General features: G+C 36.1%; 1 protein-coding gene across 3 annotated transcripts in view; it reads left to right on the top strand.

Annotated features, from left to right (window-relative positions):
* The window catches only part of TAB2 (TGF-beta activated kinase 1 (MAP3K7) binding protein 2), a 92,379-nt gene that overhangs the window by 63,498 nt on the left and 5,486 nt on the right, over nt 1–23,395 (top strand). For all 3 annotated transcript variants that reach the window (XM_049653039.1, XM_049653038.1, XM_049653040.1), the window contains 3 exons: nt 12,275–12,435; nt 12,652–12,745; nt 14,059–14,139. In XM_049653039.1, the coding sequence (XP_049508996.1) occupies nt 12,275–12,435; nt 12,652–12,745; nt 14,059–14,139 (336 nt within the window). The remainder of the gene's footprint in view (nt 1–12,274; nt 12,436–12,651; nt 12,746–14,058; nt 14,140–23,395) is intronic.

A 23,395-nucleotide genomic window follows, 5' to 3' on the forward strand; every position in this document is an offset into this window, starting at 1 on the left:
AATATTTCATTTTGCATTCTTCTAGAAACTGAAATGTAGCAAATCAAGGTATATAGGTATATAGATATATTTTTATACAAATGAAATATAGTATCTCGTGTTTTGTGTTTGTCATTTTTTTTCGTTATCACTTTGAGAGCATTCCATGACAGCAGGTGGAGATAGATCTCTTTGTTAAAAAATGGCTGCACAGTAGTTTGTACCATAATCCATAACCAGTCCTTTCTTGATAGACAGACATTAAGGTCTTATTTTTACAAACCACTGCAGTAAAAATCCTCTGCATACATATTTATGCCCATGTCCAAGTATGTTGGCAGAAGAGATTACCAGGAGTGGAACTGATGTGTCAAAGGATATGTGTATTTTTAATTTTGATAGATGTATCATTTAGGCTTGGTTATACGTCAGTAACAAACCGTGTCTTTAACAACCAAAGTTTATTTCTAGCTCACTTGCCACAGTAGATTAGCTGGTGGGCTCTGTTCTATATCATCCTCACTTAAGGACCCAGGTGGAGGGAAGCGCCATTCCACGTTTCCATGATTGTTCAGATAAAACAAAGGAAAATCAGCAAATCAGCACTGATTCCTTAAGCTTCTGCCCTGACACATGTTACTCTTTAGCTAAAGGAAGTTTCACAGCCACCCGTAACCACATCTAATTCCTGGAGAATGGGGAGGCATAATTCTACTGTATATACCTGGAAGGCAGAGAGCCAGAAATATTTGGTGAAGGGCACCGATGACTGTCACAGAAAATATTGCCAGTTTTGAGACTCTGTCTAGCTACCAGTTTATAATCTCATATTTGTGAACGGGGAACACTTTTGACAACATTTGTAAGAATGTTCTTTTTCTCCTTCCCTCCCTCGTGATGAGTATCATCACGACATAGGTGATTGAAAAAAAAAATACATCTTTGTCAGTTTGGTAGGTAAAAATTTATTGCTCGGGTTTTTTAAAATTTGCATCTTTGAATACGAGTGAGGTTGAGCACCTTTTCGTGTGTTAATTTTTTAAGCTGTTTGTATTTTGTGAACTTGTCTGTTTTTATAAGATACCTACTGTTTTTTTCTAATATGTTGTTTTAACTTGGTCAATAAATTTTTTTATTTTATAAAGTTTCTTACTTTTATATGTTCAAACCTAACAACCTTTTTTTTTTTTCTTTCTGGCTTCTGGGTTTTAGGTCTTATTTAGAAAGCCTTTCACCATTCCAAGATTTTGAAAAAAGACCAGAAATCTTGCACATATCTTCTCTTTATAGTGATATTCTTTGGAACCCTATTGAACTGGACTCATTTCTCTTTCCTGTGGCAACCCTTCAAAACTTTTCTAAGCTATAAACATGCCCCAGTTCCTTTAATGGTTCATCCAGTTGTGTTTCTTTGAGGCTCTTTTGGTATCTCTAGGCCCTGGTTTTCTTTTTCTCTATAACAGAAGTTTTAGACAGTGTCTCTATCTTAATGCTGTAAAATTATATGTAGAATCTTACTTGTACACACAAATAAAGGCCAACAAAGTGTTTATCTAGCAGAAGCCTAATCATAGGAGTTAGGCATCATTCCTTATAGTTTTGTTACATCTGTGGCCCACATTAGAGGCCCAGTTTCAGCACTGTTGAAAGATCTGATTTCAAACTGTCTTTAAAAATGGCAAAAGTAGGGGCGCCTGGGTGGCTCCGTTGGTTGAGCGTCCGACTTCGGCTCAGGTCATGATCTCACGGTCTGTGAGTTCGAGCCCCGCGTCAGGCTCTGTGCTGACAGCTCGGAGCCTGGAGCCTGCTTCCAATTCTGTATCTCCCTCTCTCTCTGCCCCTTCCCCACTCATGCTCTGTGTCTCTCTGTCTCTCAAAAATGAATAAATGTTAAAAAAATTTTTTTTAAAAATGGCAAAAGTAGATGAAAACATCAGGAAACTTAATTTTAATGAGTAATTGCCATCTCTCAATCTTTTGTGACTCCGTCACTAAATAAGTGACAGTAATTATACATTGGCATATAAAACAAATACCTCTGCTGTCAACAGTTACAGTCTAGAACAGTTTTGATTTATTTTAGAAGCTGACATTGTACTTTGTTAGGTACAGTGACTTAGGCACATAACTGACTTTGGCATGTGAAATTGTCATGACAGACAAAAATATAAAAGATATTAGAAGTAAGTACCTATCAGATTTCCAGTTGCAAATTTCCCCCCCCCCCCTCTCTCTCTCTAATAAGCCAAAGATCTTTATATCCATAAATACCTGGTACATTTTCCAGTGGCAAAGGTATTCTTTTAATATGTACTTTGCATCCTCTTTTTTTTTTAGCAAGTTTTTTTATTGACACCAATTAAAAAGAGTAGGCACCTGAGAAATCGCATAATTTCCCCACAACTTCAAGTCAAACTTTTTGTCTAAAGAAATAGGATGTAAGAATGATGACTGAAGAATTAAACTACTTTTGGGGGGAGATGGGGTAAACCCTTAAAAACTGTAGGATAAAGGAATTTTCTGTAAGAATTATAAAGACTTGATATTTGTTAATAATACAAAAGCTGCACATTTGTCTAGTGCTTTACCATTTGTAAAATAGTTATGCAGATGCGAGACCTACGTGGGGCTTAAGAGAGGTAGTTGAAAAAAAAAAAAAAACTGTGAATACCTTAATTAGAATTACAATTTTTCCTTCTTGAATGTCAACCCTGTCATCACCATTCCCGGACAACAGTGTTGATTCCGTATCTCTTCACCTTAGGTCTCAAGTGCATCTGTTCTCTTCCTCATTTTCTCTTACTTCCCCCCCCCCCCCCCCACAATGGAAATGCAGTTTTCAGAATGTATGCTGTGTTCCATGCTGTTATTTTAAAAGCTTAAGTCAGGCATTTTCTTTTTTCTCTTACCCCCCATTTGGGAGGAGAACAAATCAAAATTAATTTTTGGTTCGTTTTATGGTTAACCATTTTTACTGTTCTTTCTTCCGTTACTAATTCATACCCACATTTCATAAGAAGAAAAAAATCTGGCCGTGCTTTGAATGTCAGTGCCACAAAGGATGGGATCTCTTCTAACTTGCTCCTTTCTCTCTGTAATGCTTGTACAGTGCCTGAAACATGGTAGGTAGACAGTATCTCTTTTTTTTTTTTTTAACTTTTGGAGAAATTACATGTTATTTACACTATAAAAATACCTAAAATTATGGGGTGCCTGGGTGGCTCAGTCGGTTAAGCGGCCGACTTTGGCTCAGGTCATGATCTCTCGGTCTGTGAGTTTGAGCCCCGCGTTGGGCTCTGTGATGACAGCTCAGAGCCTGGAGCCTGTTTTAGAGTCTGTGTCTCCTTCTCTCTGACCCTCCCCTGTTCATGCTCTGCTGCTCCCTGTCTCAAAAATAAATAAAACGTTAAAAAAAAAAAATTAAAAGAAAATACCTAAAATTAGTAAAGCTAACACCATCTGAAACTTGAAGTGTGTTTTTCTAATTACCAATAAAGCTGAGTAAGAAATTGTGTCCATCGTTCCTGGAAGTTGACAAAAGCTGGGTAAAGACTAAGCTTTCTGAAACTGCTGCTTTAAAAAAATGCCCGTAGGACTGGTTTAAGAGCCCCAGTATTTGAATTCACTAATACTTATTTTAACAACCACAAGAGGGAGTTGTATGCTTAAATTACCTTTATATGTTAAAATGTAATTTTGCCTGAAAGAGGATTTAAAAGGTACCGAATGTTTTTTCCACTACCTGTTATTCCTTCTCTTTTTTGTGTGTATATCTAAAAGTAGATAGGTAGGTTTCGAAACCAAAGTCAGTGTGTAATTGAGGTGTTAAGTACATCACTTAGGTTATTTCCTAGGCAGAACTAGCATATAAAACACCGCCACCTTTCTGCATTGTGAGCAACTTAAAAGTCTTGCCAGATTTCAAAATGTATTCAGCTGTGTTAAGTGAAAAATACTAAAACTAAACATTCAGGGAGAACTCTAAAATAAATTTCATGTTTTTGTTTTATCAGTATTTCTGTCTCTTGGGCCTAAAATTAGTATTTTACTCCACCATTCATTAAAAGTCAACTGTTGTCACTATTTTACATGTAATAGATATTTATCAAGTGCCTACAATTGTCAACATTTAGTACTAGGTACCAGGTGGTACAAAATCAGTGTTTACCCTCAAGGACCTTGAGGTTTAGTTGAGAGATGTACTTGATAATGAAAAATCTAAAATGCTGAATTTTTCCTAGTGTGAAATGAAATGGGCTCATCTAACAAAAAAAGTTGCTTCTCTAATGGGATACCGATTTATAAATACAAAGTAATAGTATATACGCTCTTGAAATAGTTCCTTTAACTTTGTTCCTTCCTTCACACTTCCTTCATACTTCACACTTCAGGGTATTAATTTATTTAATGCCCTTTGAACAGGTAGTATAGAAATATACTTAAGCTCCTTTACTACTAAAATTACCTTGGATTTCAGAATACTAAAAATTTAATTAATCTGTTTTTGGCTAAACAAAATACTGTTACGATGCAAATACTGCTAAAGAAACTACAGCACAGTTTTTACTCATACATGATTGGATATATTTTAATTTTATACATTTATATATGTTACATTATATTCTGTATATCCTGTATATTCTGTATGTGTAAATATACATATTCTGTATATAGACACAGTTATGTCTAGGTGTGGTGTTTTTTTTTTTAATCATCCTTGTTTCATATTCAGTGAACTCCTGTTGAAAGGCTTATTTCTCCTTTCAGTTCTGGAAATCCCCTCCTGAGTCCCAGTTTTTCCATTGTCTCTTTCTAGAGCTTCTCTTACTCAGCTATTCAACATCCTATACCAACCTTCTACTTCTCATAGCCCTGTCCTCAGATATTCTACCTCCTTATCCTTCCCATTATGTAATTCAGGAGATTTCCTTAATTTTTGTTCCAACCCATGTATGAAGTTTTCATTTCAGCAGTGATGTTCTTAATGTCTAAGAGCTATTTCTCTAATTCCTTTTTCATAGCAGACTATTGTTGCATGGGTGCATGAATGTCTCAGATCTCTTAATGATGCTAATTAGAATTTAAGTTTTCGTCTAGCTCCTAAATCCTCTCTGCTTAATCTGGGTTTAGTCTTTCTCTTTGTTTATATAGATCTTTGACATGTCAGACGTTTCTGAAATGTATGGTGATCCATGGCTGTTGGTTCATATTTAAAATTTTTTTTCTTAATGTTTATTTATTCTTAGAGAGAGAGAGACAGAGCGCCAGTAGGGAGGGGCAGAGAGAGAGGGAGACGCAGAATCTGAAATAGGCTCCAGGCTCTGGCTGTCAGCACAAAGCCGGACACAGGGTTTGACCTCATGGACCGCGAGATCATGACCTGAGCCAAAGTCGGACGCTTAACTGACTGAGCCACCCAGGCACCCCAATTTATATTTGAGAATGAAAGACTGAGAAAACTAAGTGGAAACCTACGTGAGAACGAGGGACTTGTCACTTGGGAGACTTTGCTATGTGATGAGTGAGGAGCCAGCTACTAGGAGAGAACACTACCATCACGGCCTAACATTGTTTGTATATGGGGACCAGCTTGAGAAATCCGTGTTGGGTGGCCTTGAGAATAGACATGCAACTGTCTGTCCCACAGGATAGGGTAAGGTCGACTGTTGCATAAACAGATATCCAATTAAAGCCTTATTTCCTTAACTTCGGCCTCCTGTTGTCACCTGCAGTCTTCAGTCTGGAGCCTCAGTAGGTCTCTGCAGTGCAGATGAGCTGCTTCTTTGTCCGAGATTGTAGCTTTCCCCACCCTCCTTCATTAGCCTGCTATTCCATCTACTTTCAGCCTTCCAGAAATTTGTTGAAATCTCTTGTCCATTAATTGCCTTTTTCCCCTTGTTTGTTGTTGTTGGATTGATGGTTTTATTCCTCTGTCATTGTCTTGGGGTTTCAGGAGGTGGAAAATTATATAAATACAATGTTTAGTCATCTTTAAATGGAAGTCCTGGCTAACAATCGATTCTTCATAGCCTGGCTTTTTAAGTCCATATTTGTCTATATCTAAATGAATGACAAGAATGGAGAGAGAATTTTTCCTTTAGCTTACCCATGGAAGTCTGTGTAACAAATCACCCTTCCTCCCGTATAAATACATATTACTAGATAGCACATGAGCCCAAATTATCCTTATGTGTGGTTGATGTGATTGTGTTTGTAACACTTTCTTAACATGTCAAAACAAAGAAACAAAACCCAAAAACCAGTCTCAGGGATTTCTCAAATCCCTTTTCAAAGCCATTTCTTGTAACAGAGGTGAAATTTTCTAGCCTCACCCACGACTGCAGCCCAGTTTTGTAAGCCTGCCTGACTCTCTTTCTAAGCTAATTCCCTTCTTTTGGACGCCAGAAGTATAATTGTCATGTTTCTTGCTCTGTAGTTAACACTCACCCTTTTTTCATTTCGTGGAGCCTGATCAGAGCAAAAGTGTCTATAAACAAACACTATAATGACTTTTCTTCATTATGAGTCTAATAAGGGTTCTTAATGATATGTACTGTGTAATGGTTTATATGGTGAAGGTTAAAACTGCGGACAGACCACAACGAGAGAAAAAGTTTATTACCTTTAGCTGAATTTTCATAGTGATTCATCTTGACACCCCTATTTTGTCATTCATCTTCCTGAGATTTCTATCTAAAACTCCCAAGCCACAAATGAAAAGAGAGCTGGGCACATAAAAATCCAGGCACTTAGAAGAAATAATTGCTAAGAAGTAGAGGGTCATATCTCTTTCCTACTATCTTCAGAGCACTTTTTATCTTGTTTATAATTAACAGACATACTTAAGAGATCCTGAAGAGTCTATAAACTACATTTTTCATTCCTAAGTAATATAATATAATTATAACTCTGTTCTAAGATTTTGTCTTCACTGGAAAGAAATCCCTCAAACAGAATTTGAGGTCATGGATTCACAGTATTTTACTTTAGGGGTTCAGTGTAATCATAAATGTATCTTGCCATTTTTCCCCAAAGGCGAGCCAGCTTCAGCCATTGCAGAAACTCCATTCTTTGTGAATCCCCAGGGATGTAAATAACGTTTTTCTATTGCAGAAACATTCTGAACAATTTACTCCTTAACTTCAAAATATGCCCACAACCTTCAGCAGCTGAGGCTGCTTCAGTGGCTGTGGCTCCTCTATTTTTCCTCAATTTTTTTTAACCAGATTTCTGCCTTGTTAAAGGATCTCTGCTACCAATATTGGCCTTCTCAGCTCTGTGGTATACTTTCCTATTTTGGTAGAAAGGATTACTAATACAGAGAATTACCGGGAAGAGTGCTTAGCCCCCGTCCTAGAATGTATGTTCTGAGATGGATTGGTTGGAAAATAAAATTGAAACAGAAATAAAGTTGGATGGTTGGTACCTTCCCCCTCCACACTTTTATCACTAAGTAAAGAACCCTCTTTATGTCTCATATTTTGCCCTAAAGTCATCTTTTTCTGAAATGAATATTACTACACTCGCTTTATTTCAGTTTTACATATTTGCCTGCTATGTCACCTTCAAAACTTCCAAGTGGCCTTCAAGATGGTGTCTGGTTTTCAGCAGTTTGACTATGATGTGTTTGGTTTTTGTTTAACTACTGCTTGGGTTCCTTTGATCTGGGTTCCTTTGATCTATGATTGATTGTCTTTCATTAATTTTGGAAGATATTCGCCCATTGTCTCTTTAAATATTTCTTCTGCCTTGTTTTTCTCTTCTCTTTAACTGATTACGTGTATATTAGACTATTTGATATTTGTTCTTTTTTCCACTTTTTTCCTCTTGTGTGGGCAATTTCTGTCTTCCAAGTTAACTGATTCTTCTGTATCCAGTATGCTGGTAAGTCTGTTGAAGGAATTCTTTATCTCCGATACCATATTTAATTGCCAGCATTTGACTCTTTTTTGTGTGTAATTTCCATTTGTCAGATTATCTGTTGGGTCCTGCCTGTTTGGTATCCATCTTTTTAACTAGATTTTTTTTTTAACATATTAATCATAGTTATTTTAAAATTCCCTGTCAGGTGGTTCTAGCATCTGGATCATCTGTTAGTATGGTTCTATTGATTGCTTTATCTCTTGGTGAGAAGTTGGATTTTTCTCTTGCTTTCTGTGTGTCTCATAATTTTTTGTTGAATGCCAGTATTGTATGAAAAAAAAAAAAAAACACAGAAGAGACTGAGATAAGTAGTATTTGCACCCGGAAATGAGAACAGCTCTTTTTTTTTTTTTTTTTTTCAGGTTATTAGTGTGAGGACTTTAGTGAATTCAGTCAGGCCCGGAGCTGGGTTTGGGTTTTGTTGTTAATCTTTAGTGTCCCACTGCCTTCAAATATCTCCAGCAATTGACTGCTCTTACTTTGCATCTCTTAGAGTGGTACCCGAAGTGCAAAATATTTATTTTACTTTAGTCCTTTTACTTCCGACCTTTCTGTGCTATGATGGGTCCCCACGTACTCAGACTTCATAATATGATCAGCAAGTCTCCACATGATCTGATAAAGGGCCAAATAGTAAACTATGTCTGATTTTGCAAGCCATGCAGTTTGTCACAGCTATTTAGCTCTGCTGTCGTAACACAATAACAGCCATAGACAATAAGTAAACAAGTGAGCATAGCTGTATTCCAGTAAAACTTTTTTCACAGAACCGGCAGTGAGCCATACTTGTCCAATGACCGTAGTTTGTTGGCCACTCGTTGAGAGCCTTGTTCTTGCACACCATCACCACCCTCCCCACCACCACCATCCCCCCCCAGTCTCTCCTACCTCTGTAATGTAAGCTCTGCAAGGGCAGGGATTTTTGCCTGTTTTTTGATTTGACAAGTAGGCTCTCAACATAATAAAAGAATGGGTGAGTGAATTATATTGTGTGCTTCTTATGAACAGTATATAGCTGAATTTTAAAAATTTAGTGTGCTGATCTCTTGTATCTAAACAAATACATTTAATTAAATTGCAGTTGTGATTACTGATATATCTGGGATTATTCTTGTCATATTTTTTTTTCTACTTCTTTCTCTTTTTTCCTCCTTTCCTGCCATCTAAGTTTAATCAAATTTTCATTCTCCTTTTGTTCAGTCTTTTTATTTAGAAGCTACATTCTATTTAGCTTTCTCTAATAGTGATCCCTACACATTTAATGTGTGTGTGTGTGTGTGTGTGTGTGTGTGTGTGTGTGTGTTTAAGTAGGCTCCACGCCCAACCTGGCGCTTGAGCTCACAACCCCGAGTTCAAGAGTCACATGCTTTACCGACTGAGCCAGCCAGGTGCCCCTGACATGTAGGTTTGGTTTGTCAACATTTTAGAGTATTCTTCCTAAATACTTTCAAGACCTTAGAATGCTTCTCTGGGCTTCATATTTCCAATTTCTTGTTATTTCTTAATGTTTTAGTTTTACTTTGTTTTAAGCAGTTTATGCCACCCTGCCCACTGCCATGGTCTTTCCCCTTTTTTTAGAGTTAGAACTTTAGATTTGTTCACCTATTCTTTCCTTTTGTATTAATCTCCTTCTTATCAAAAAACACATTATTAGTAGTTCTTTCAGCAGCAGCCGGTGGTTGGTGAATTCCCCCAAACTTTACCTGAAAATGTTTATGCATCCATGCTCCGATAATTTAACTAGATGATCAAGTTATGCTATTATCTTTGAGCATCTGTTATTTCTCTTCTTTAGTTTTAGAAGTTTTTTCAGCAAGCATCTCCTCAAAGTTTGCCCCTTCCTATCTGTTGTCTCCTTCAGGAACTCCTTTTTTGATTTATGTGAGATTTTTTCACCCCTCTTTCATGTTTTCTGTCACTTTATCTCTGTGTTCTGGGTAGTGATCTTAGGCTTATCTTCCAGATCACTAGCTGTGTCTTTGACTGTATACAGTCTGTTTAATCTGTTTGACTTTTTCATTTCAGTGGCTACTTTTTATTTCCAGAGGTTGTTGACGGTACTTTTGCAAATCTGTCTCTTTTATTCATAGTATCTTTTGCTGTATTTTTATGTACTCTGTTATCACTGTAGTCATCTTAGGCTTTTATATAGCTTCTTTCAGACTATTACATAATCTCTAAGTTTGGGGGGCTCCTTCTAGGCCATGGATCCTCATGGGAGATCATTTTCTTGTTTGGTCAGACTTGTCTTTTGAAAGCTTCCCTTTATCGAAAGGATGTTTCCTCCACGGATCCCATGGTACTAGCTTCCTGGCGGTGGAAGTGGCTTGTCACGGCAGCTTGCACTTGCCTCTGCCCGCCCCTCCCAGCAAATCACCAGCCTGGGGCTCTTTGTCGTCAGTATTTCTCACCCTGAGGTTCTCTCTCTCTGCCCTTAAGATATAAATTTTGACCACTCAGATGTGTTTTAACTTGGGCTTCAATTTCTCAGGAAATCTCTACTCATCCCTGCTTCATAAAGAATACTGAAGAATATCGCAGATATGTATCTTGTTTTAGAATTTCAGCATAAATATCAACCATCATTTGGTCATCAGAGGATATTAAAGGATTTAGTCATTAGGGAGGAAACCATCATTAAATTTAAGAAATGCTACTTTTAAGTAAAATAATCACTAATTTGAGCAAATTTCTAATTAATGCCCCGTGAGACATGTTGTTGGCAGGGGGTTAGAGTTTAGAAAGTATGTTATTCCCCATTTTCCTTTGCTCTGTCCTTCATTCGTACTGCAGTCCTGCCTCCGTCTTTTCTTCTCTTCCTGTCTCCCTCAATAACAGCCCACATCCTCATCTCCTCTTAAGAAAATAAACCCTACCGTAGAATTCTTACATTTTGGAAATAGAGAGGTAAAACTGCAGTTCAAATAAATAAGTCAAATTGATAAAAGCCTGACAGAACAAGCTTGATAGGTAGGGATGTACTAAAGACACAGCGGGTTTTCAACCAGGAACACGTGTACCTCCAAGAACACCTCCCTGCATTTACAGAATATATATTAAAATGGGAGAAAGGTTAACAGGGTTTTCATGTTTATCAGAATCAGCCATGCTTTTTAAAACTTGAAACATAATGCCCTAGTATTTGTTTCTTCCAATTAATAAGAAAGGAAAATTATAGAGGGAAGCATTTGTGGATTATAACAGTGTCAGATTTTGTTGGGAAAAATGATCTACTGTTTAAAGTTAATTTTGAAGTCCTTGATCCTAACAGCCTCCCAGACTCCACACCCTAAATCTGGTTCTAGAATACAGTACTCAATTGGCCTGAATATGTCTTAATGTGCCATAGCCTTTTCCTTATTTTTTTGATTCTTAGGAAATGAGGTTTAAAAAATTAAGTAAAATAAAGAAATCTGAGTTTAGTTTAAGATGACTGTTTAGCATTAATCCAACCTGTTTAATCTACTTGACTTCTTCATTTTAATAACTATTTTTCATTTTTAAAGATTGTTAATTGTACTTTTCTAAATCTGCCCATTTTCTCGTGGTAGAATCATCCCACATTGCCTTTTTATAGAAGTAGATAAAGGTGTCTTCACTTCTAGCCCAGTATCCTAAAAAACAAGGCCCACATTGCCCAAGGATTGATCACAAGAACACACACTAATTTTTTGGCTTAATAAGGTTTCCCAAACAGCTTATCATTCATGCTACAAGATTGATTGCATACTTTCTTTCTTTAAAAACCTTAGGAAAATATTTTCACAAAATAGAAGTGATTTCTTTAAATGGTATCATTTTTACTTCGTGATTTGAACAATTTAATGTTAGCATTTAACACTTTAATGTTAATATTCATGTGGATTGAAATCAGTCTGTCTTATTTGTTGGCATTCATCAAAATGGATTTGGCTTAACCCACATTCTCTTCTAAAATGTCCATAAAGTGTTCACATTAGAATACCTTATGCATAGTCCAAACATGTCAGGCTTCTTGGAGTAGATCTCATCTTTCAGAGGGTCAGACGCAAATTAAATAACAGTGAGTAGGTTAATTAACTAGACCGGAGCCTTTATAGAAGTAGTAGGCTATAAATGCTGTCCTTAGCCACAAAGTGGGTTTAGCCAAACTGGTTTTTTTTAATTTTTAAATGAGTAGCAACATTTGTCTGCTTAAATAATTAAAATAATTTTCAAGTTACAATTTTTTAAATTTTAAGTGTTCAAACTCAAAATATTTTGTTTTAGTGTATCTTTGGGATTCTTGGCATACTCTTGATTGTCGCAGAAACACTATTTGTTTTCCCAAAGCTGCTTAAAGGTTAATTGACGGGAGTGAGTGGGCCCTCATGTTTGCTAATATGTGTTGCAGCTCTGTTGGTACACCAGAAGGCCAGAATGGAACGACTTCAAAGAGAACTTGAGATTCAAAAGAAAAAGCTGGATAAACTAAAATCTGAGGTCAATGAAATGGAAAATAATCTAACTCGAAGGCGCCTGAAAAGATCAAATTCCATATCCCAAATACCTTCAGTAAGTCTTTCTGTAATTCTTGTGACCTCTGTGCTTGGGAACATGAGAATAGGCAATCTGTCAGAAGTATAAAGAGTTGGTCTAGTTTTCTAGAAATGCTCCTATTAACTCATACTTGTTTCTTTGCCCTTACCTTCCCTTGCCAAACTCCACGCTTTCTTACCTAATGATAAGAGAATCCAATGTAGATCCTTCTCACACGGAATTATTTTTCAGCTCGAAGAAATGCAGCAATTGAGAAGTTGTAATAGACAACTCCAGATTGACATTGACTGCTTAACCAAAGAAATTGATCTTTTTCAAGCCCGAGGTAAAGTTCAGTGCATACTCAACTGAAATTCATTGTATTAATTTATCAACTCTTTTCCTGTGGCTGAAAACAAACTTCTCAGTTGTAGGCTTATTGTCTCAGATTTGACTTTGGAGCCAGATAGTACTAAAGAACTATTGTGTTTTTCTTCCCCACCCCGACTCCAAAAGAAATTATGTATTTGGTTTAGGAGTAATTTGATAAAATTTGTATTATTCAAACCCGCTTTAGTCTTGTGTTAAGGGAAGACAGTAATTAGTATGTCTGGCTGTGCTATCAAAAGTATTACTGTTATGTATTAGTAGAATCTATAATATTTATTGTAATATTTATTAAGATTAAAATAGAGGTATGCCTATGTCTCTTTCCTATTGCTGTTTTTCCTTTTACCTCTCAAGAATCATGCTTTTTTTAAAAAACGTAATTAAAAGGCATCCCCACCCTAATGGCACTGTCTTAATTAATAAAAGAGAGTAAAAGTATGGCCTGTACTTTTTTAGAACAACTTATTATGAAGCTTGAGCTATTAGTGATAAGCCATAATTGCTTATTGTAGTAAAAAAAAATCTTGACAGTGTAATTCAGTTCCATAGACAGCTAAAAGGAAATTTTATAACTTAATTCTGAAGTTAGGGAAATAATAGAATGTATGAAATGGAAAAGATAGAAAAAAGGAAGAAAGCCAACAAAAAAGAAGTCCTTAATTACTCTTGAGTGTGTGCCAAAAATCCATCAAACTGAAAGATGGTGGTTGTGTTTCCTTTTAAAATGTTAATAAGTCATGTTTGACATTCATAGAAAATGCCATATTTAACTTTAAAGAGAGAAAAAGGAATTTAGTGCCGGTCTAGCAACTATAGTTTTTGAACCTGTTCCTTTTATTTAACATCTGAACCATTATATTACATTAGTGTAAGGTTTTAATACTTATTTGGGACCAAGCTATTTATTTAGTTGCTTAAGACCATGTTTGATTGTTTGAAATTATATTTTAAATTGTTACATTTTAAGTTATTTTAACTTGTCACATGGAATAGTGGTCTAGTTCTACATCTGTCACTGTCTTACAGTTTAATTTGGCTTCTCCCCTCATTTACCACTTAGACCTCTGTTGTGAGTACTGTATTATACCTTCCTCAGCTGTTTTGACATCCTTACAGGTAATTTGAGATTAGAAGTGCAAAATAAATGAAAGACATTTCTTCTATTGATACTGTGATCTTTTTTAGAAAGAATATGTTTGCTTTTGAAAAAATAAAATTAAATATTTTTGAGCTATAAACATTGATATATTTACTTTTTATATATTTCAGGACCACATTTTAATCCCAGCGCTATTCATAACTTTTATGACAATATTGGATTTGTAGGTCCTGTGCCACCAAAACCCAAAGGTTAGTGTCTCCATTAAGTGTGAAAACCATTACATCTTGAAAAACAAGATTTTAGAAAAATTTGTTTTTAGCAACCTTCCACTCTAGAAGTGCTTCAAACATTGGCATTCATGGATGAATTCATCAGGAAGATAGTTGCTTATTTTCACTTATATGCTGGGGATGGGAAAGGATGCAAAAGTGTTATGTACTTAGCTCTTTAGAAGTAATATGCAGGTCCTTAGGATTCATTATATACCCCTCTAAAAGAGCAAGTCTTGGCAAAAGAAATCATCAGGTGCAAAAATTTGAACTCTTTAAAATTTTAGATAAATGAAGAGGAAGACACCTTAGGGAAGTTTACTTTTCATGAGTATTCTGTTGATGCATAATTCTGCATAATCAAAATACTCTAAATTCCAAATGAATCATTTTTAAAAACTAAGGGGCACCTAGGCGGCTGAGTCGGTTAAGCATCTGACTCTTGATCTCAGCTCAGTCTTGATCTCAGGGTTGTGAGTTCAAGCCCTGCATTGGGCTCCACGCTGGGTGTGAAAAAAAATTTTTTTACCTACTATCATTTTACATCATTGATAATCAGACCATATGCACACCAAACTAAGATGTCAAAGTAGGTGTGTGGATTTTTTTACTCTAGGAATTAAAAGAGAGAAATGATAACAAGAATGAATCGGTATGTTACTAGCTCTTTGGTTTGTTAGAAGACTTTTCACATTAGCACTCAGTGGAGTTCACTCCGTCATTTTTGTTTAAATATAATTGTATTGGGCCTAGCTGTACCATCATTTTTTTTTTTTTAATTTAAACGTTTCTAAACATAGTTAGCTGGAATGCAATGAACTATTATTCCAGAGGAGCAAAAGTGAGATTAGGGCATTTGTCACAGTAAGCAGTGGTTAAAATACTACATGCTATTTGGATGTTAATTAAATAGAGTAAAGAAAACAGTGGCATAGCCTAGCTTCTTAAAATAAACAAAGTGGGTATTTCAGACTCTGAATAAGTTGCTTTAATATAATCTTTTCACTCTCTTTCAAAAAGTAGAGTTGTTCTTATAAAAAGATTCCTGTTTTACTTCTACTTAATCCAGTACTTATGTATTGAGGGTAGGAGGGAGTGTAGATGGAAGGTAGTTGGAAAGGAGGTGAAATGGAATCAGTCATGACAGTTGTTGAAGCAGGATAAGTACACGAGGGCTTAGTTTACCGTTCTCTCCACTACTGGATATGCTTGAAGTTTTTTGTGATAAGAAGTAAGGAAACGTGGAACGGTGAAAGCAAAGGATGGGAAGCCTTTCCTTAAATTTACAACATGTCAAGGGAAGGGGTCCGAGATGGTGTCCTAGGAAGACTCTGAACTTACCTCTTCCACAAACACACCAAATCTACACCTACATATGTATGGAGCAGTTCCACCTGAAGAAGAACTGGGGGGCTCACTGAACAGCTCTGCACGACAGAGGGTAGAAGGACCACATAGAGATTGGAAAGAGAGATAGAGACACAGGAACCATGGGAACCCCACCCCCTACACTACAAACTGCAGTAGGGGGAGATAGCACTGAGGAGCCCACGCACAGATTTGCCCACCTGGCCCCAGAGGAAAAACAAAAAATAAAACAAAGACGTGGTTTAAAGGGCAACGGGAATATAAGTGAGGAAAACCCATTTACCAAACCTAGAGCGTCCACCAAACGGTGAGGGAACTGCTGCAACTCTCTGGGGTCAGAAGTGCCAGCAAGTACCATGTTTACCTTCTCCCACCACTATGATAGCACAAATGGGAGCAAAGTCTAGCCAACCTGCCCTCTCAGCAAGACTCGGGCCTCTTCCCACACCAGTTCTGGCCATCCTTCCAAAATGGCCCCATGCGCCTACGCCTACCTGAGCTCCAGCCATCCCACCAAAGGGCCCCGATGCAGTGCGCACTGGTAGACGCCCAGCCTGCACCCACTGCAGTTCCAGCCGTCCTACCAGGGCACCTCTGCACGGAGTACCCTGGGTCTCCGCTCACACCTGCTACAGGCTCCAGCCGGCCAGCCAAAGCTGCCGGGCACACACATCTTTGTGGGGACATTCCTACACAGGGCCACTCCTTCAAGACTGAAAAAGGTCTTTTTTTTCTTTTGCCTAATTCATAGAAATAAACACAGAAAATCAAACAAAATGAGACGGAGGAATGTGCTCCAAACAAACAAAGACAGAACTACAGAAGAGGAACTAAATGAAACAGAAATAAACAATCTACTTGATAAAGAATTCAAAGTAATAGCCATAAAGATGCTCACTGAACTTGAGATTAGAATGGATGAGTTCAGCGAAAACTTGGACAAAGAGATATAAAATATAAAAAGAATCAGAGTTAAAGAATGCAATTGCTGAAATGAAAAATACACTGGAAGGAATGAGCAGATTAGAGGATGCAGAAGAATGGATAGACCATCTGGAGTCAGGGTAATGGAGAGCGCCCAAACTAAACAGCAAAAGAAAAAAAAGAAGGTTTTAAAAAAAGAGGATAGGTTAAGAGACTTCTGGGACATCAAGAATAGTAACATTCAGGGGCACCTGGGTGGTTCATTCAGTTAAGCATCCAGCTTCAGCTCAGGTCACGATTTCACGGTTTGTGAGTTCAAGCCCTATATCAGGCACTATGCTGATAGCCTGGAGCTGCTTCAGACTCTGTGTCTCCCTCTCTCTCTGCCCCTCCCCTACTCATTCTTGTTCTCTCTTTGTCTCTCTCTCTCTCTCTGTCTCTCTCAAAAATAAACATTAAAAAAATAATTTAAAAAAATAGTAACATTCATATTATGGGCATCCCAAAAGGAGAAGAGAGAGAGAAAGGAGCAGAAAACTTATTTGAAGAAATAATAGTTGAAAACTTTCCTAACCTGGGGATGGAAACAGACATTCCGATTCAGGAAGCACAGGGAGTCCCAAATAAAATAAACCCAAAGAGGTCCACACCAAGGCACATAATTAAAATGTCAAAGATTAAAGATAGATAATCTTAAAAGCAGTAAGAGAACAGGAATTAATTGTATATAGGGGAAAAACTCCATAAGACTCGGCTGATTTTTCAGCAGAAACTTTGCAGCCACAAGGGAGTGGCATGATATATTCAAAGGGCTGAAACGAAAAAACCTACAACCAAGAATACTACTTAGCAAGATTATCATTTAGAATTAGAGAGGTAGAGTTTCCCAGACAAAACTTAAGAGTTCACCACCACTAATCCAACCTCATAAGAAATGTTAAAGGGACTTCTTTAAGCAAAAAAGAAAAGACCGTAACTAGAAATAAGAAAATAATGAAATGAAAAAATTTCCCAGGTTAAAGCAAACTTATGGCAAAGATAGTTGATCAATTGCTTATAGAGCTTAGTATGCAGGCTAAAAGACAAAAGTAAAATGAATTATATCTAAAGAAAATTAGTTAAGGGATTCACAAAATAAAAAGATAAAATATAATATCTACATAAAACATAGAGGAGGGAGTAAAAATGTAGTGCTTTTAGAGTATGTTCAACTTAAGCAATCATTGACTTAATATAGACTGCTAAATACTTAGGATGTTACATATGAACTTAATGTTAACCACAAACCACAAACCAATAATAAATACACAAAAAGTAAAGACAGGAATCCAAACACAACACTAAAGAAAGTAATCAACACATGGGAAGAAAGCAAGAAAAGAAACAGAGAAGAACTACAAAAACAACCAGAGAACAACAAAATGGCAATAAGTACATACCTATCAGTAATTACTTTAAATGTAAATGGTCAAAATCCTCCAATCAAAAGAAATAGGGTGACTAGATGGATAAAATAACAAGGCCCATGTATATGCTCCCTACAAGAGACTCACTTCAGACCTAAAGACACTGAAAGGGATGGAAAAAGATACTCTGCAAATAGAAGCAAACAAACAAACTGGGGTAACAATACTTATATCACACAAAGTAGACTTTTTTTTAAACATTTTTTTTAGTGTTTATTTATTTTTGAGAGAGAGAGAGACAGAGACAGAGTGTGAGTTGGGGAGTGGCAGAGAGAGAGGGAGACACAGAATCCGAAACAGGCTCCAGGCTCTGAGCTGTCAGCACAGAGCCCAACACGGGGCTCGAATTCACGGACCACAAGATAATGACCTGAGCCAAAGTCAGATGCTTAACTGACTGAGCCACCCAGGTGCCCCCAAAGTAAACTTTAAAATGAAGACTCTAATGAGACAAAAAAGGGTGTTATGTAATGATAAAAAGATCAACAAAAAGATATTACAATTATAAATACTATGCACCCACCAATAGAGCACCTAAATATATGAAACAAATATTAAGAGACATAAAGAGAAATTGATAGTAATACAATAAGAGTAGGGAACTTTACAACCCCACTTACATCAATGGATAGATCTTCCAGACAGAAAATAAGGAAACATTGGCTTATGAACAACCCATTAGATGACATGGACTTAACAGAAAATTTCATCCAAAAGTAGCAGAGTACATATTTTCAAGTACACATGGGACATTCTCCAGGATAGATCACATATTATGCCTTAAAACAAGTCTCAGTAAACTCAAAACTGAAATGTGAAACATGTTTCCAACCACAATGTTATAAAACTAGAAGTCATTTACAGGGAAAAAATTGGGGAAAAAACAAATATGTGGAGGCTGAACAACATATTAAACAACCAATGCATCAATGAAGAAATCACAGAGGAAGTAAAAAAATACTTGCAGACAAATAAAAATGGCAACACAGTTTCAAAATCTCTGGGATGCAGCAAAAGCAGTTCTATGAGGGAAGTTTATAGCAACATAGCAATATAACCTCAAGAAACAAGAAAAACCTCAGATAATCTAACCTTACACCTAAAGGAACTAGAAGAAACACAACAAAACCAAAATTAGTAGAAAGAAGGAAATAATAAAGATAAGAGTAGAAATACAATAGACTCTAAGAAAAACAATAGAAAAGATCAATGAAACCAAATCTAGTTTTTTGAAAACATAAGCAAAATTGATAAATCTTTAACCAGACACATCAGGAAAAAGAGAGAGGACTCAAAATCAGAAATGAAAAAGGAAAAGTAACAGCCAACACCCACAGATATACAAAAGATTATAAGAGATTACTATGAGAAATTATATGCCAACATTTCGACAGCCTAGAAGAAATGGATAAATTCCTAGAAACAAACATTATTCCAGGACTGAATCAGGAAGAAACAGAAAATCTGAACATTTCAATAACTTAGTAACGAAATTGAATCCAGAATCAAAAAACTCTCAACAAACAAAAGTCCGGGACCAAATGGCTTCACAGGTGAATTCTGCCAAACATTTGAAGAAGAGGTAGTACCTATCCTTCTCAAACTATTCCAAAAAATAAAAGAGGAAGGAAAACTTCCAAGTTTATTCTACAAGCCCAGCATTATATCCTGATACAAAACCAGACCTTTTAAAAACACTACAAAAAAAAGAAAGAAAGAAAGGAAAGAAAGAAAGAAAGAAAGAAAGAAAGAAAGAAAGAAAGAAAGAAAATTACAGGCCAGTATCCCAGATGAACATAGATACAAAAATCTTCAACAAAATATTAGCAAACTCAATTTCAACAATACACTAAAAGGATCATTCACCACAATCAAGTGAGATTTATTACAGGGATGCAAGGATGGTTTAAAATCTACAAATCAATCAACATGATATACCACATTAACAAAATGAAGCATAAAAACCATATAATCACCATAATAAATGCCGAAAAGGCATTTGACAGAATTCAGTATCTGTTCATGATAAAACCTTTGAACAAGGGGTCCCTGGGTGGCTCAGTCAGTTGAGCGTTTGACTCTTGATTTCAACTCAGGTCATGATCTCATGGTTCATGAGATCGAGCCCTGTGTCAGGCTCTGCTCTGAGAGCACAGAACCTTCTTGAGATTCTCTTTTCCTCTCTCTCTTAAAATAAATAAACATCAAAAAAAAAAACTTTAAACAAAAGTGGGTTTGGAAGGAATATACCTCAACATAATAAAGGCCACATATGACATACCCGCAGCTAACATTATAATCATTGGTGAAAAGCTAAAAGCTTTTCCTCTAAGATCAGAAACAAGACAAAGATGTCCACTTTTGCCATTTTTATTCAGCATAGTACTGGAAATCCTAGCTGCAGATTCAGAAAAGAAAAAGAAAAGGCATCCAAATTGATAAGGAAGGAATAAAACTGTCTCTATTTGCAGATGTCGTAATGCTATATATAGAAAACCCTGAAGATGCCACCAATAAAACTGTTAGAACTAATAAATGAATTCAGTAAAGTTGTAGGATACAAAATTAATATGCAGAAATCTATTGCAGTTGTATATACTAGCAACAATGTAGCAGAAGAGAAATTAAAACCATCCCATTTATAGTTGCATCAAAGAAAAGTAAAATACTTTGGAATAAATTTAACCAAGAAGGAAAAAATACCTATGCTCTGAAAACTATAAGGCATTGATGAAAGAAATTGAAGACAACAGAAACAAATGGAAAGATGTATCATGTTCGTGAATTGGAAGACTTAATATTGTTAAAATGTCTGTACTACCAAAGCAGTCTACATTGAGATTCGGTGCAGTCCCTATCAAAATACCAGTAATATTTTTCATAAAACTAGAACAAATAATCCTAAAATTTGTGTGGAACCTGAAAGATCCCAAAGAGCCAAACGAATCTTAAGGCCAAACCTGGAAGTATCAGAATCCCAGATTTTAAGATACGGTACCAGCACAAAAATAGACACATAGATCAATGAAACAGAATAGAAAGCCCAGAAATACCCACCCATATATCATCAACTAATCTACAACAAAGGAGGCAAGAATATAAATGGAGAAAAAATAATCTCTTCAATAGATGGTATTGAGAGTATTAGACACCTACATGTGTCTAAAGAAAGAAACTGGAAAAAAAAAAAAAAAAAAGGAAACTGGACCACTTAAAAATAAACCCTAAATGGATTATAGACCTAAATGTAAGACCTGAAACCATAAAATCCCTTAAAGAAAACACAGGCAATAATCTTTTGGACATTGGCCTTAGCAACATTTTTCTAGATGTGACTCCTCAGGCAAGGGAAACAAAAGCAATATTGGGACTACATCAAACTAAAAAGCTTTTGCACAGCAAGGAAATCACCAACAAAATAAATAGGTAACCTACTGAATGGGAGAAGATATTCGCAAGCAGTATATCTGATAAGGGCTTAATATCCAAAATATTAAGAACCATACAATTGGGTTGTATACAACTGGGTTGTATAATATCCAAAATATTAAGAACCATACAACTGGACACCAAAAAATCCCCACACATAATCCAATTTTAAAACGGGCAGAGGACCTGAGTAGACTTTTTCCAAATGCTACAAATCACTAATCATCAGGGAAATGCAAATCAAAACTATAATGAAATAACACCATTCAGAGTGGCTAATAATCAAAAAGACAAGAAGTAAAAATTAAAAACTCAATTTGAAAAAGACCAGAAATAACAAGTATTGATGGGGATGTGGGAAAAAAGGGAACCTTTGTGTACTGTTGGTGGGAATTTAAATTGGTACAGCTACCATGGAAAACAGTATGGAAGTTCCTCAAAAACTAGAAATACCATATAGTCCAGTAATTCCACTGCTGGGTATTTACCCAAAGAAAATGAAAACATGAACTTGAAAAGATACATGCATCCCTATGTTTATTGCAGCATTATTTACAATAAGCAAAATATGGAAGTAGCCTAAGTGTCCATTGATAGATGAATGGATAAAGAAGATGTGGGGTGTGTGTGTGCGTGTGCACATGTGCACAATGGAGTATTATTCAGCCATAAAGAAGAATGAAATCTTATTCATGACAACATGACGGACCTAGAGAGTATTATGCTAAGTGAATAAATCAGAGAAAGACAAATACCATATGATTTCATTTATATGTGGAGTCCAAAACAACAACAACAACAACAACAACAATAACAAGACAGATGCAGACTAATAAATACAGAGAACAAACCAATGGCCTCTGGGGTGGAGGGAGATGGGCAAAATAGGTAAAGGAGATTAAGTGGCACAAACTTCCAGTTATAAAATAAGTAAGTCACAGGGACGAAAAGTACAGCATAGGGAATATAGTCAACAATATTGTAGTAACTTTGTGCGGTGACAGATGGTAACTACGTCATGACGAGCATTGTGTAATGTATAGAATTGTTGTATACCTGAACCTACTAGAACACTGTATGCCAACATTTCAATTTAAAACATTCATAACATGTCAAATGATGAAATATGGCATATTATTATTTCCAAAAAAAGAAAGAAGAAAAAATCTTACTAGCTTGTTCACAAAAGATAAAAATTTGCATGCTATTTTGGGGAAATACAGAATCAGACATTCTTCCCTTAGGGCTAAAATAGAGAATTATTTATTAGTTTCATTTATAGAGGTTTATTTAGTTAGAAATGATTTTATAGTTCTGCTTTACACTGCATCTTTGTTTTTTTTTTAACGGCTAAAATTAGTATGGAAATCACAAGCCATCCTTTGCAATCCAACTTCCTCCTTTTAAATTCTGGTTTCCAAATACCTCTAATAAAAAGATTGGTAAGTTTAAGTACCAAACGAGATTGTGCAGATATAAGGAAACCATTGGAGATTTTTCATTAAAAAAAAAAAAATTGTGAGTCCCTGGGGGCGCCTGGGTAGCGCAGTCGGTTAGGCATTCAACTTTTGGTTTCAGCCCAAGTCATGATCTCACAGTTTTGTGAGTTCGAGCCCCCATCAGGCTCTGAGCAGGCAGTGCAGAGCCTGCTTGGGATTCTCTCTCTCTGCCCCTTTCCCACTCGCACCCCTTACTGTCTCTGTCTCTCTCAAGATAAATAAATAAAGCTTAAAAAAAATTTTTTTTAATTTGTAGGTCCCCTATTGATTGCCTTAGATATCTAAATAATGAAGATAATGCTGGTGTTTAATAATAGATTGAAATGTTAATACAAATAGTACCCCTTCCTAAAAACTTTTGTAGTTAAACAAAAAGGATAGACAAAGTTTTTTAAATGTGCCAGGTAGGAATGTTTCCTAACACCTAAGTGAGACCAAAATTCTAATAAGTAGGATGGAGCCCGAGATTAAAACAATTATTCAATAAAAGTGTTTCCCAAGTATGAAATGTGAAATCATTTTAAATGGTAAAATGTCAAAATAAATCTT

This window comes from Panthera uncia (genome assembly GCF_023721935.1).
Source record: "Panthera uncia isolate 11264 chromosome B2 unlocalized genomic scaffold, Puncia_PCG_1.0 HiC_scaffold_24, whole genome shotgun sequence".
NCBI lineage: Eukaryota > Metazoa > Chordata > Mammalia > Carnivora > Felidae > Panthera > Panthera uncia.